Genomic DNA, 14,176 nt, shown 5'->3' with positions numbered 1-14,176 from the left:
AAGAACACCTCTGATAAATGAGCCATTCGAAGCACCTCAGCCTTAAACAGCCACAAGCTAATGGAGACCTAGCCTCCATGGCTTCCTGCCCAGGGTCATTGTGGGGGTTCATGGCTGTAAAGCTGTGTTTGATTAGGTTTGAGGGTCTGCTGCTCAATCCTGCTCTGGTTTCTAAGTGCGACTCTGTTTGACATTCACTAATAGCCCTCTCTCTTGCTCGTTCTCTCCATGTCTCATTCTCTGTCCGTCTGTCTGAACTGAGTTACATCAGTAGATTAGACTCTGAGAGAGAGGAGGTTTGGACCACTTGTGTACATTAAGTACAAATTGCCCTTGGCGTGTGGGTGAGGTAGAGAGTTTTGGCTGATTTCCCTGCCTGAGGCTAGAACGGATGGCAGCTGGAAGAGAAAAGTGGAAATGAGGGATTTTCTCTCCCCCTTCCAAACTCTGTGAACGGTTCTTGCCCAACATCACTTTAACACCAAACATTTGACTAAATCCCACTTTGGAGTGATTAAATAAAAAAGCATTACATGCAAAAGCCTTAACTGATGACAGAAGCGAACTGAGGCTTTGAAATTAATGAGCGTTTGATTCAGGGGTTTTTTCGTCCACTGGGACTATTTCCTCAGATCAAAGTTTTGTCATAATTTCTTTCAGGTTCGGATTACATCAGGCATAAATAATCAGCCCCATGCTCTGTACGAAGAATGGAGAGGTGAAATGTTGGGTGATGCATTGTTTCCATTGTAGGTGTTTTACACTGACAGACCCACCACCCCAAATTATTATAATTTTAAAACTTTTATTTATTTTTGAACAATTTTGAAATATGAATATGAAATATGAATGATATTGGAAAATACATAGAAAACCTGTGGATAATTTGTCAATTTCCTGTGTGTTTGACCTATATGAAAATAATCAATACTTGATTAGCTGCCAGTGTCAATAGATATCAGTGTAATAGTTGACTTCTAATGTGATGGGTATGGACATGTATTTGCCATGTAAAGCTAGTACAATCTCTATAACAAGCACATTACAATCCACTACATCCCACTGTCTACTGCCAACCACAGAAGAATATGTCCATGTTTTGTATAGTTAATTTATTCAGTACTTAACCACTGGAATTTCATAAAGAATACACTTGTAATTGTAATTGTGGAAGTCTCCTTAGATGACTAATGAATCCGTAAAATTGCTGCAAGTGTCCTGTGATCTCATATAATGTCTTATATTTTCTCTCTCTGTATCTCACAGCTTTCCACAAAGCCGGGCGGCAGGCAGAGGCTGTTAAGGTTCTGGAGCAGCTGACCCATAATGCTGTAGTAGAGAGCAGATTCAATGATGCCTCCTACTACTACTGGATGCTCTCAATGCAGTGTCTGGACATAGCGCGAGGTGTGTATGACTCTCTTGCTGTTGGAGCTCTGACCTGTACAGTTATTTATGCTTTTTATATTCTATAAACATGTGCTGTGCTTTAATTCCTAGAGTAGTCTAAGGTAGTTTTTTTTTCTCTGAATTTCTTTCTGTTTAATGATATTGCTGTACTTCCTTAAAATTGTTTTCAAACTCATTGTCGCCACATTTGCTGGGCGCTTTAGGCTCTCTGACTGTTGGCATAGCACTGGAACACTGTGCAGAGCGAGTATGCTCATTCGTCTTCATTATTCAGTTTTATTGGTGTTCCCATATTGTTGTGCTTTTTTGTTCATAGATAATGAGGAGAAGAAGGAGGAAATGCTAAAGAAGTTTCATAGTTTTCAGCACTTGGCTGAGCTGTACCACGTTTACCACTCCATCCATCGATACATGGTAAACCCTCTTTTGTTAATTAGTTATCATTCAATTTAGTTCATTTTGAACAACATGACAAACCCAAGCCCAGCACATAAACAACTACCTATTTTTGCTTGGACTGTGCATTAAAAAGATAATAAAACATCTACCAAATTAAACACTGCGAAGAAGAATAAGTTACAAATGCTGTGTTAACTTGGATGGAAAGGTTTATACTGTCCCTCACGATGGCAGCAGCATGGTCATTGAACTTGACCTCATGAACTTCAGAGGGCATTTTCTTCAATGCATTATTTACTCCACCTCTTTGTTCCTAGTCATTGTATGTTGTTTGTGTGCAGACATTTAAGCAAAAGCCATAAGTTGGAGTATAAACAGACTGGCTGTGTTTCCTCGGTTCAGGCCGGAGCAGCAGACTGCTCGACTCTCTCCTGTTTATAACAGCCATCACTTCAAAGCGTCCTCACCTGGTGTAGTTAAAACAACAAGCCAAGCAAATGAGAAAAAGAACGAAATGCATGTTTAAGCTCAAAATATTGCATTTGGTCATTGATTGAGGGTCACTCATTTTAAGGCATAATATCTCCCAAACAATCTAATGGACTGTCAATGGAGAATTAGCATTCAAAATACTTTTTAGTCTAGACTTAGGCTTAATTGGGCTTTGGGAAACTTTTTCCATGTGATATTTCCTTAAACAGCATACCCCAACATTTTTGGACACGTTTATCCAACATTTCTTCTGAAATCAACGGTACCAGTTGGTAATTGTCCAATTTGATTGTAGATGTTGGAACATTTTTGTTGTGAAATTAAGAGGACAAGAAGCACCTTAATTCATCTTTAATGTATTGGATGGTGTATTGAATCACTCCAGAGAATGCAGTTCCACCTTTCCACAACCCAATGCTGGGAAGCTTTGCACCCCTTTAGCCCACACTTAGCATGGAACACTCTAACATTAGGTTCATTTACTGCTCCAGAGAGTCCCATTTAATTGAATGCTTATCCATGGAGATAATACCAATAGTTTATGCACAAGTGAATGAGAGTACATTTAAGTAGTTGAATTTAAAAAATAAGGGATATAAGGAATGCCTATGGCAGTTTTTTAAAACCATTTTTGAAAAGGTCCCAACAAAAATGACCCATCCTGTACTTTTTTCAAATTTTTCTAAAATAAATCCCTTAAAAACAGAAATGGGCATGGCTTGATTAGTCACACAGACAGAGCGAGCAAGCTGTGAGAAGTGAGGTTTCCAGTGTGTCATTTTCAGACACTATCCACCTACTTTATGTCTCATCTTATGTAAGAAAAATGACAAATAAACAAATGACTAACAAGCTGTACCACCTCACCTCATCTCATTTAATACAAAAACAATGTACGGTCAGTGGAGCTGACAGAATGGACAGTGACTGTGGAAACAAGGAGGTGGTCATATTGTTATGGCTGATCAATGTGTGTGTGTTTGTGTGTGTAGGGGATTTAATAATAATGTGTCATTTTTAAATGATATTGAATTAAATGCACAATAATACATGAAAAACTTTAGTTGGAAGGCCTTAGCAAATCTACATAATATATACATAGCAAAAACTCTCAGGTACGTTGTACTGACAGTGGATTTAGTGTCATTTTACTGAGAACCGATAGGATTCCCACACCACACACGAAGGAGGAAGCCTGTAAATCTCAGCTCATTATGTCTTGAGATGAATTCATTCACTGGAAGAAAATGACTCATTCCTAAGTGTATTCTGCTTCCTCACATTTCACTGAAACGTCTCTCTCTCTCTCTCTCTCTCTCTCTCTCTCTCTGTGTGTGTGTGTGTGTGTGTGCAATGACTTATTTTTCTGGAAAGCATGACTGAGTTTTAGTTTAAATTGGAAACAAGTTGTAAATACAAATACAATCCAGAACAAATACTGTAACATTGAATGTGGGCTGATTGGTCTAATACATTTCTTTAAAAAAAAAAGTAGGTGGCTTAAGGACATATTAAGCTTAAACCATTCCAACTTTCTGACCCCAAAAGAAGGAATGAAATAAGATGATGTTAATGCAGTGTGTAATTTTATAAAATAAGCATGATACATTAGTTGTTTGAAAAGCACATGTTAATTCAACTTATGTAAAAAAAAATCTCCTCTCTCTCTCCATCTCTCAGGTCGAACCCTTCAGTTCAAACATGCCTGAGACTCTTTTCAACCAATCAAGATTTCTCTTCCACAACTTGAACAAAGACATTCCACTGGGCATCTCCAAAGTGTATCCTTCATCAGTACACTCACTCACTCACTCACTCACTCACTCTCTCTCTCTCTCTCTCTCTCTCTCTCTCTCTCTCTCTCTCTCTCTCTCCCTCTCTCCCTCTCTCCCTCACCCTGTTTTAACTATGTGTACACTTGTGAGCATTCAAGTGAGTGCTCATTTAAAAGATGCTGGATCACCAAGAGGCTTCCAAAGAGACCCTCCAGATATTAAGAGTCGTTAGTGCTGTTTGTGTGTGTGTGTGTGTGTGTGTCCGAGCTAAAAGAAGGTATGAGCAACACACTTCCCTTGAGTCGTGAAACAAATGCATATTAACTCTTCGCACATTACCTATAAAGAAATCAGATGAAGTGATGAAACACTCAGGGAAAGTGTGTTGCTTATACCTTCTTTTAGATCAGTGTGTGTGAGAGAGAGAGAAGCAATAAAAGAAAGTGTGATGGTGAGAAAGTGCAGGATGAGTTGATACCTACAGCATCCTGTGCCACTTTAATTTAGCTTTTTGGGCCTGTCCTATAGATCTCACTCTAATCTGTCTCATGCACATACACTCAGTCTTTATTGCTTTCTCTCTCTCTCTCTCTCTCTCTCTGTCTCTCTCTCTCTCTCTCTCTCTCTCTCTCTCTATTTTACTCCCTCACTCTCTCAAACGCATCACATTGTCTTCTTCCAGCTCTTTCTTCTTGCCAGCCACCAGATGTTCATGACTAAATGTTCGACAGCTGCTACCTATTTGACATGTTGAGCGTGAGAAAAAAAGCTGAAGAGAAAGAGAGAAAGAGGGGAAGTTAGAGATCACCAGAGTGAGAGTGTAAACTGAAAGAGAAGGGATTGGAAAGGAAATGGAGGAACGGAAGTGAATTGCCACATAAAAATGACATACTTGTTCTGGTGTTGGCAGGCTAATGTAGCTAACACATAATGGAAACCGATATCCAACCAGTTCTTGCAATTTATGCCCCATTCCTACACTGCAAGTTGGAATAAGAACTGAAGCTTATGTCATCTTAGGTTACTTATATAGCATTTGGCAGAAGCTCTCATCCGGTGTGGTGGGGTCACCTGGGCCAGGATTTGAACCCTGGTTCGCTGTATAGAATATAGCTGTGTTACCCTCTATATTATACCAACCACACTGGTGTCTGACAATGTATGACATACTGTTTTCTATAGGGTGAATCAAAAGTTGCAGGACACCCTTTAGTTTCAGAAATGAAAGGGGAAATGACATATCTGAATACCTCAGCAAGTGATGAGTGAGGGGTGGCTCATTACTTTTAGCCTATGTCCAGAAAATGGCCGCTATTTTAAAAGTCATCATATTGGATCAAGGGCAAGTTTTTTTTCCTGTGGGAAGGTGGTCATATAGCATATCATAGAAGACCAGAATTGTCTCAGAAATCGATTGCCACAATCTGTTTTTCAATATATTTTCTCGTACACAATTATTAATCCCGAATATTTCAAAACTTTTCTTGGTCATTACAGGCTCGTTACCAGCTTGACCACACCCCAAATGACCTGACAACGCTAGAGAAAACAGTGTTCCCATCTATTGTGTCCAAAGATGGCGCTGAGCATTTAGGGTCTGGTCGAGCCTGTAATGAACTGGAATCCACTGGAAAAACTTGATCCAAGATGGCTGCCGTGTTCCGGCCATAGCCTAAAATTTAGGCCCACTCACTCATTACTCGCTGCAGTATTCAGATATGTAATTTTCCCTTTCGTTTCTGAAATAAAAGGATGTCCTGTGACTTTTGACTCACCCTGTAGAGCAAAGAACTACTGCTAATAAAGTCCTTGTGAGTAAGTGCATTAGTGATCTGTACAGAAGTCCTCCAAAGGCTATGTACCCAATGCTTTATTAATATTTTTATAGGATTTTATTTGTAGCTAAAATAACAAACTTTGTTTTCCTTAGATAATGGAATCATTTTGCTGCATACTTTGTTAGCACCATTATTCCACCACAGAGCAAGTATTATTATGTTGTTGATCATTCTCAGTGCTTCAGTGACACAGATGTGGTGGTGGTGTGTTAGTGTCGTGCTGGTACGAGTGGAACAGGCACAGCAGTGCTGCTCTAGGTTTAACAGTTAAACTGAAGGTGAATTTAGAGTCAGTTGTTTTCAATCAGTGGAATACAATCAGGTGTGAGTGGGAGCGCATGGTTGTGTTTAACAACAGGGATCAAAGTCTTATCTTCAGAACACATGTTTGTGGAAGTGTATCATGGCAGGAACAAAGATTTCTGAGGACCTGAGGAAAAAAAAGAGCAGTTGATGCTCATCAGCCTGGAAAAGTTTACAAAACCACCTCTAACATGTTTGTACTCCACCAATCCACGATCACAATCAGGCTGTGTACAAAGGGAGGAAATTTAAGACCATTATTACCCTCCCCAGGAGTGGTCAACCAACAAAGATCAGTCCAAGAGCAAAGAGTGTCACAAGGTCACGAAGGAACCCAGGGTAACTAAGGCGTTGGTGTTTATGAGTCCACCATCAGGAGAACAATGGACAAAACTGCGGTGCATGACAGGGTTGCAAGGAGAGGTCACAGCTCCACATAAGAAGAGCATTGCTGCCCATCTGCAGCTCTCTACAGATAATGTAAACAGGCTGGAAAACTGCTTTCTGGACCCGTAAGAGCTGTCATGTGATCATGCCAGTGTTGAAGATTTTCTGTCAAGAGGAATGGGCTAAAAATAAAAAATTCCTTCCAGTTAATGTGCAGGACTGATCAACAGTGTTATTGCTACACAAGGTGGTCAGGTAATGCCAGACACTGAAATCAAAGGTTTGCATACTTTTACGACAAACAAATATTAAGTAATTTAAATGAGTGACTAAGTTAAATGTGTTTTGCCTCATTTGTTAATTTTTTTTTATTATTTGTTCTGGTTTTCTATATTTTTTCTTTTAGGACTTAGGAAAATCTGATTATATTGTAGGTCATATGCATGTAGAAACATTGAAAATCTGATATTGAAGATTCACATATTTTCAAGCACCATGGCCACTGAGGGCTTTAGTAGATCTTTACATATATTGTGATTGTTTCAATGTCTCTTTCTCTTCCTTGGTTTGATCTTTAATCTACGGCTCAGATACACACTGTATGCCTTGGCTAAGCAAAGTAAAGCTCTGGGTGCCTATAAAGTGGCTCGCCATGCCTTCGAAAAGCTCCAGGGCCTCAAGATCCCTGCAAGATTTGAGGAGAGCATGAAGCTCAGCTGCCTCACCATCCGCTCCAAACCCTACCACGACAATGAGGTGTGTGGCTCTCACATTTCTATTAATGTGACTGATTTTTGGTTGATTTTTTTTCCATTGTTTGGACTGTGGGCTCTATAAGTCCATATTCATTCATAATCTGTAACCGTTTATCCAGTTTAGGGTCACGGCAGGTCCGGAGGCTGCCCGGAATCATTGGGTGCAAGCAGGAACACACCCTGAAGGGGGCGCCAGTCCTTCACAGGGCGACACCCGCTCGCACATTCACTCACACCTATGAACACTTGAGTCGCCAATCCACCTATCAATGTGTGTCTTTGGACTGTAGGAGGAAACAGGACCACCCCGAGGAAGCCAATGCGGATGCAGGGAGAACACGCAAAAGTCCATACATAAAATCTTTTTTCTAGTATTTTCTATATGGAAATAAACACCCAGAAGTTGCAGACTTTTTGAAATAATTTAAAATGGATGTATTATACCACTTTTCTACAAATGGACACTCTTCAGAACGTCTGGTTTCACCTCATGCTCCTTTAAATCAAAATGAGCCACAGCTGACATTCAGCATTAGGGGCACAGGAGTGAGGAGCGATTGAGCAGAAGCTCTGTTTTTATTTTTTATTTTTATTTATTTATTTATTTATTTTTTGTCCATTTGGCTTGGTCGTCTCTCTGCTACACTCTTGTTTTCTCCATATATAAGCAGTGCATTTATTTCTCCACACTCACATTTGCATTTGTTTGTTTAATCTTGCCTTTGCACACTCACATAAATACAGAGCTAGCTCTTTGACTGGTGATACTTTGACAAGGGGCTGGCATAAATAGATTGGGTTGTTTTCTTTCACAGTTTGAGGCTTTGTAGGTGCACCAGATCTCCAAAGTATTGTGCTAACTACTTTCATGTTATGCCCTGTTTGAAGAAAGGCTGTGACAAGATTCTACCCAGTTTGTTCATATAATGTTTGGACATCACTGTACATGTGACTTTTAGATGTTTGTTTATGAGTGTGTGTGTGTGTGTGTGTGTGTTTATGTGTTTGTTTTTTAGGAACTGATTCCAATGTGTTTTCGTTGTTCCACCAACAATCCCCTGCTGAACAATCAGGGCAATGTCTGTGTGAACTGTAGGCAGCCATTCATATTTTCAGCTTCCTCTTATGGTGAGTGGCCAGTACACCAACAAATGTACACTGTGCATCCAAAAGTTTGTAGACACATGCTCTATATTATACACTTCTATAGGTAATGCTTCCCTTTGGAGATAATACAAGCTGTGTGTGTTAATAGAGGAACACTGATGGCACTGAAAAACTGAATTCATATAATTCACAAAATACCTTGTGTCTGGATGGTTTATCAGTCACAGAATGGAGGTGTATTTAGGCTAATTTTCATTGTCTGTGTGTATGTATTTGTGTGTATAGAGGTCCTTCCTTTGGTGGAGTTCTATCTAGAGGAGGGGATCACAGATGAGGAAGCTGTGTCCCTGATTGACCTGGAAGTCCCTCGGACAGACAGGAAGACTGCCTGCTGGCATGAGATGAGCAGTGGTGGTATCCTTTTACCAGTACACACACAAACACTACAGGCCACAACTCTTTGTAAAAATAAACACAAAATATTTTAAATTTTAAACAGAGCACAAGTTTCTGGATTAAAAAGTGCACACAGTGCAATAACTGAATTCTTGGTCATTGAAAATGATCTTAAAATAATTACCATTTCAGTGTCTCTAGAATTTTAAGTTTATTTCTCTAGAGAAAATGCTTAAAACAAGGAAGCAGTGTTTATAATTGAAACAGTAGAAAAATTGAGGATGATTTCACTTTCCAGGAATCATTTTTTGCAGTTTAGCTAAGTGCATGTTCATTAGTATAGCACCTGCTGAGTCTCCTGCAGGGTTTTTATTGCAGCTTTTATCACATCCACCTTATTCTCCAGTTCACCTTTTCCTTAAGTGCTGATGAACTAAATCTGTTGTTGAGTTTGTAAAAGCTCTTATCAACAATTTGTGAGGGCAACAGTAATTTTAAATCATTTAAATACTGAGTAAAAATGTCCTTTCTTTAAATACCTCTCAGTTATTGCATTTTTGTGTGAGTTGTTGGCAAATAGACTTATTTGAAAATTACTCCATATGGCCAAAAGTATCTAAACATTGGACCATAACACTTTTATGAGCTTGATGGATATCCCATTCCAAAAGAATGGGCATAAATACAGAGCAATGGCAGCCTCTAAGAAAGCTTTGCAAAACTGTGTCTGTAGGAATATGTGCCCATTGCTCCACCCCAAATTTGTATCATCATACCATGTCTTTTAAAATCTTGGTTTGTGCACAGGGTCACAGTGGTGCTAGAACATTTAAGGATCTTCTACATAATATTGCCACAGAATTGGAAGCATTTTATTGTCTAAATGTCTTTTAATTCAATAGCATTAACACTTTTCTTCACAGGAAATAAAGACCTAGCCCAAAACCCTGCAAAAATATTGTAAAGTATTATTCCTCCTCGACCAAACTGTACTGTTAGTATGTGTTTAGATCCATAACATTCACCTGGACTCTGCCAATCCAAGATTCAACCATCAGTCTGCCTTAAAGTCAAACAAAATTCATTACTTCAGAAGACAGCTGTACACCAAAACCTTAATCTTGCGTGCCAAGGAAACCCATTTCATGAAGCTCCAACACACCGTGTTTGTCGTGTAGTCTGTTTTGAATCATTGAAAAAAATCACTGCTTTTTCCCATATTTTACTCACACATGCTCATTCTGTTCAGTATGTTTTTGTAAGGTGTGGGTGTGTGGGTGTGTGGGTTTGTGTGTGCGCGCGCTTGTGTTAAGTGTATTAAGATTCTCAATGTTGGATCAGTGTAACTCACCTTACTTAGTCTAATTAATCAGTTTATAGTGTGAAGGACAACAGGCTTTAGAGAACAAAATATCACCATCAGCATTTGGTGAGGTCTGTGGTGATTGTCCAGTAGAGTTTATGATTCTAAAGTTCAGAATAGCTTTAAAAAACAGTAGACCCATATTTCAAAAGAAGGTCCCAAAGCAACTAGAATTTACATAATGCTACATTTATAAAAGAAAAAGTGCACACGGAACCAAAGTTAGTCTTTATTATTTTAAGATGCTTAAGAATAAAGTCCTTGTCTTGAATGAAGGTGGGTAAAGGAAAACAGAAAGTAGGTGCACATATTTATACTGGAATCATAGCAGTATCTGCAAGTAATTGCTTAACAAACATAATTGTCATTGGACAGAAGACAAATGTTTTTAATTGTTATGTAGCGTGTTTATCGTGTTCTCTGGAAGAGAAGAATCCTAATGCTTCTTGGCTCGGCTTTTGAATTAAACCAGGTGTTGCTTATATATTTAACTAATAGTGACTGAGTGTTCGAGAAAGCAAGATATAAATCCTGTGTTCTTCTAACCAGCTTATCAAATACTGAAAACAAACCTGTTTAAAATATAATACAGAAAAATCTATGTTGTACAATATTTCAGGTTGCTTTAATTATTCTTATGTTAGAGAATGCTGAAAAAACAGTAATGCTGAGTACTTTTATACAAATTTCTCTGGTGCTCAAAGCCTTTTGCAGCGCTTAAAAATAAATATGAATAAATGGGAACTAGAATATAAAGGAGTGTGAAACAAAGGCATTGTGAGAGAGACTTAAAACTTGAGTGTCAAAGCGTTTGAAGAAAAACAGATGGCTAGAAATAGAGGTGGTAAGAATGTAACTCCTTAACAAAGTGTGTTCAGAATCTCAGTCCCTGAAACTGGATGATGATGTAGAAAGAACTGAGGTGGACCCATTCATTGCCAAACTGAGTTTTGAGGTGAGACAAAGCCTCAGACAAACAGAGAAGAAAGGAGAACAATGAAACTGTTGTTAAATAAGTCTAAATCTACCTCTTTGATAGGATTTTACATTAAACATACAGTATACAGTATGTCATTGTTGATTTGTAAATATTTTTCAATTTGAAAGAGGAACATGTTTACAACTGATTTACTTCTTAATCATTGGTTAGAGACTGCAGACACCAGTTGAACTAGTTTTAAATTATTATTTTTTTTTTTTTGCCAATCTCTCATTAGTCAAGTCTCTAGACTTGGGTTTTGTTTTGTCATTCATTCATTATCTGTGACCACTTATCCAGTTCAGGGTCACGGTGGGTCTGTATCCCACCCAGAAACATTGAGCACAGGGCAGGAACACACCCTGGAAGGGGCGCGAGTCCTTCGCAGGGTGACACACACTCACACCTACGTACACTTTCAAGTCGCCAATCCACCTACCAAAATTTGTTTTTGGACTGTGGGAGGAAACCAGTACAAACCCCCGCGGACACAGGGAGAACACACCAAACTCCTCACAGACAGTCACCCGGAGCAGGACTCGAACCCACAACCTCTAGGTCCCTGGAGCTGTGTGACTGTAAAGGAATAAACTATAAACTATTGGATTATTCTCTGGGGTATTTTATTTATTTTTAATAGCGAGGCTTAACCTGTCCTTGCTCATAAACAAAATTCTTGGATGCTACTTTTATACCCAAGCGTGATTACATCTACACTTTAAGATGTTTTTGGAGCATGTGATATTTTTAGTCTAAAATTATTCCTGTCCCAAATTTTGGAATTCGATGCTGGTATCAGTTTAAAAATAATCAATTACATTAAAAATAGTAAATATTAACTTTTTTGACTAGTACTGCTTTTTTGTTTAAATGCAGCTCAAAGTAGATTTTCAAATCACTGTTTTTTTTTTTCAATGCAGAATATCTCATAGATCCAGCTTGTGACTGACTCATTCACATATTCACACAAAGTTAAGGATTGCACCAAAAGGGTGATGTTTCTCACTCACTCACTCACGTTTAGGAACAGCTCCACTAGGGGGTGCAGTTGTGCATTGCGTCAATGACACTTTTTTTCTCTGTTGATTTGCTTTGTACACATTGTCCATTCTTGGGTTGTTATAGAAATATTACTGACTCTCGACTGTTTGTATTACAGCAAGGGGGCTGTGAGTTTGTCCCAGTTGTGGTCAGCCGCACAGTGCTGAGGTCCATGTCCAGGAGAGCCGTTCTGATAAAGCGCTGGCCGAAACCACTCAGCTGGCAGTACTATCGCTCTCTACTGCCTGATGTCAGCATTACCATGTGTCCCTCTTGCTTTCAGGTAAAAAACACATTCAAACACTGACAAAGACAGAATGTTCTAACTTTAGGATGGTTATGATGTTACAACCATAAACATTCAGTACTTGAGACCACACATTCCTGATGAATGTGATAAGGAGTGTTGTTACTGCAGATTTTCTGTAGTTGTTGCAAGAGATTTAACTATTTAAGCATTTACAAATATAAAAGATAAAGAGGTTAGAGTTTAGAAAATTCCCACAGAAATGTTACAGCTGGCATATATACAACAATTTAGCACAGTATCTCCTCTTTTCTAGATATCTGCTGATATTTTTCATATATTATCTATATTGAAAGTTGAGTATGAGCCAATAATATTAATAATAAAGTACAAAAACATATTAATTAAAGCAATTAAATCAGCACAAAATAGGGGATACAAAAGACATACACAGCTATAAACATGACATCACACAATGTGACTTTGTGCTATTTCAGGTTTGTTACAAGTCTCTACATAAAATGAGCAATTTTTAGAAGTGGACTTCTAAAGTCAAATAATTAAAAGAATGTTTCATTTTTAATTGTTATCTAGTCCGATGGAACACACGTATTTATGCCACATTTATATATCTTATTTACCATCATTACTACTCCCTAATTCCTGTAGTTTTAAGCACACGTCTCTATGTCTCTGTCCATCGCTCAGATGTTCCACAGTGAGGACTACGAGCTCCTGGTTCTGCAGCACAACTGCTGTCCTTACTGCCGCAGACCCCTCGACGAACCCAACTAGCTGAGCATAAAGGACTTATCAGGCTGCTGTATGTATTGCATATTTATTGGATCTGTGGATTAAACCAAGCAGAACGTGTATGATCCTTCAGACATGGAGATTTGATGTCTGTACTGGTCAGTATGAGTCAGAGTCAGGGCGAGAGTGTGTGTGTGTATGTTTGTATGTGTGTGTGGGTGTTTGTGGGATGATAGGGTTAAGTTGGTGATGATTCCCAAGCCACAAGAAAAGCGCCACCTCAGCCGATCGCTCTGATAGGATTAAAGGGATCAGAACACTCAGCAAAAGGGGATTTCAGCTTTTGAAAGGTACTGGAGTGTGCAAGATCTTACACCAAGACAACATGGACACTTGAAAATGTTTTTTTTTTTTTTTTTCATAAAATGGGACATAAATGCAGAAAAGCCTTTATTTATTCACTTTTTTATTTTGTCTGGTAAAACACTTAAAACACATTCCGGTAAATTCACTGTTAAAGGACTTTAAATTCTAACAAGCTGAAAGTTTTTTGAATGTTTACTATGCTATTTTTGCAATAAAACTTCTTTACATATGAACGCAGCATTGCCAACTTCTCATGTGTCACACATTCAACAGACAGTTGAAACTGAAAAAGAATTCTCAAAGAATTTACATATGGATCAGCATCTTGATATTCTCATCATATACACCATATATTTTCAAATATAGACAGAGAAGCAGCGACAGTAACAGGCACCCTGTCGAACAGCAGACACTGACTATATTATTCGGACTAAATTATTATGTTTGGTTAAAGCTCATGCTGCGATGTCCTCTGTCCTTGAGCATCTCTTGGAGGATTACTGAAACTCGCGCTCCCTTTCTGACCTCAATCTGCCTAGCACCCCATTCCCCCAAATTACACCAC

General features: G+C 38.7%; 2 protein-coding genes across 3 annotated transcripts in view; both read left to right on the top strand.

The window, feature by feature from the left end:
* The window catches only part of ift122 (intraflagellar transport 122 homolog (Chlamydomonas)), a 44,433-nt gene extending 30,627 nt beyond the window's left edge, over window positions 1-13,806 (top strand). The window contains exons 21-29 of one of the 2 annotated variants that reach the window (XM_066643367.1): window positions 1,267-1,407; window positions 1,727-1,824; window positions 3,982-4,082; window positions 7,195-7,360; window positions 8,376-8,487; window positions 8,752-8,880; window positions 11,104-11,180; window positions 12,364-12,528; window positions 13,201-13,806. In XM_066643367.1, the coding sequence (XP_066499464.1) occupies window positions 1,267-1,407; window positions 1,727-1,824; window positions 3,982-4,082; window positions 7,195-7,360; window positions 8,376-8,487; window positions 8,752-8,880; window positions 11,104-11,180; window positions 12,364-12,528; window positions 13,201-13,287 (1,076 nt within the window). In that variant the 3' untranslated portion in view covers window positions 13,288-13,806. Of the gene's footprint in view, window positions 1-1,266; window positions 1,408-1,726; window positions 1,825-3,981; window positions 4,083-7,194; window positions 7,361-7,478; window positions 7,788-8,375; window positions 8,488-8,751; window positions 8,881-11,103; window positions 11,181-12,363; window positions 12,529-13,200 lie in introns of those variants that run through there. The other variant, XM_066643368.1, reaches the window with a different exon arrangement.
* A 277-nt stretch (window positions 13,807-14,083) lies between these two features.
* Window positions 14,084-14,176, top strand: part of LOC136665699 (rhodopsin-like) — a 6,531-nt gene continuing 6,438 nt past the window's right edge. Inside the window, exon 1 of the mRNA XM_066643381.1 lies at window positions 14,084-14,176. This exon is cut by the window's right edge and continues 624 nt beyond it. The gene's annotated coding sequence lies outside the window, so the exon portion shown is untranslated.

The sequence above is a fragment of the Hoplias malabaricus genome, chromosome 14 (assembly GCF_029633855.1).
Source record: "Hoplias malabaricus isolate fHopMal1 chromosome 14, fHopMal1.hap1, whole genome shotgun sequence".
NCBI lineage: Eukaryota > Metazoa > Chordata > Actinopteri > Characiformes > Erythrinidae > Hoplias > Hoplias malabaricus.
This window is presented reverse-complemented; position numbering and strand designations above follow the sequence as displayed.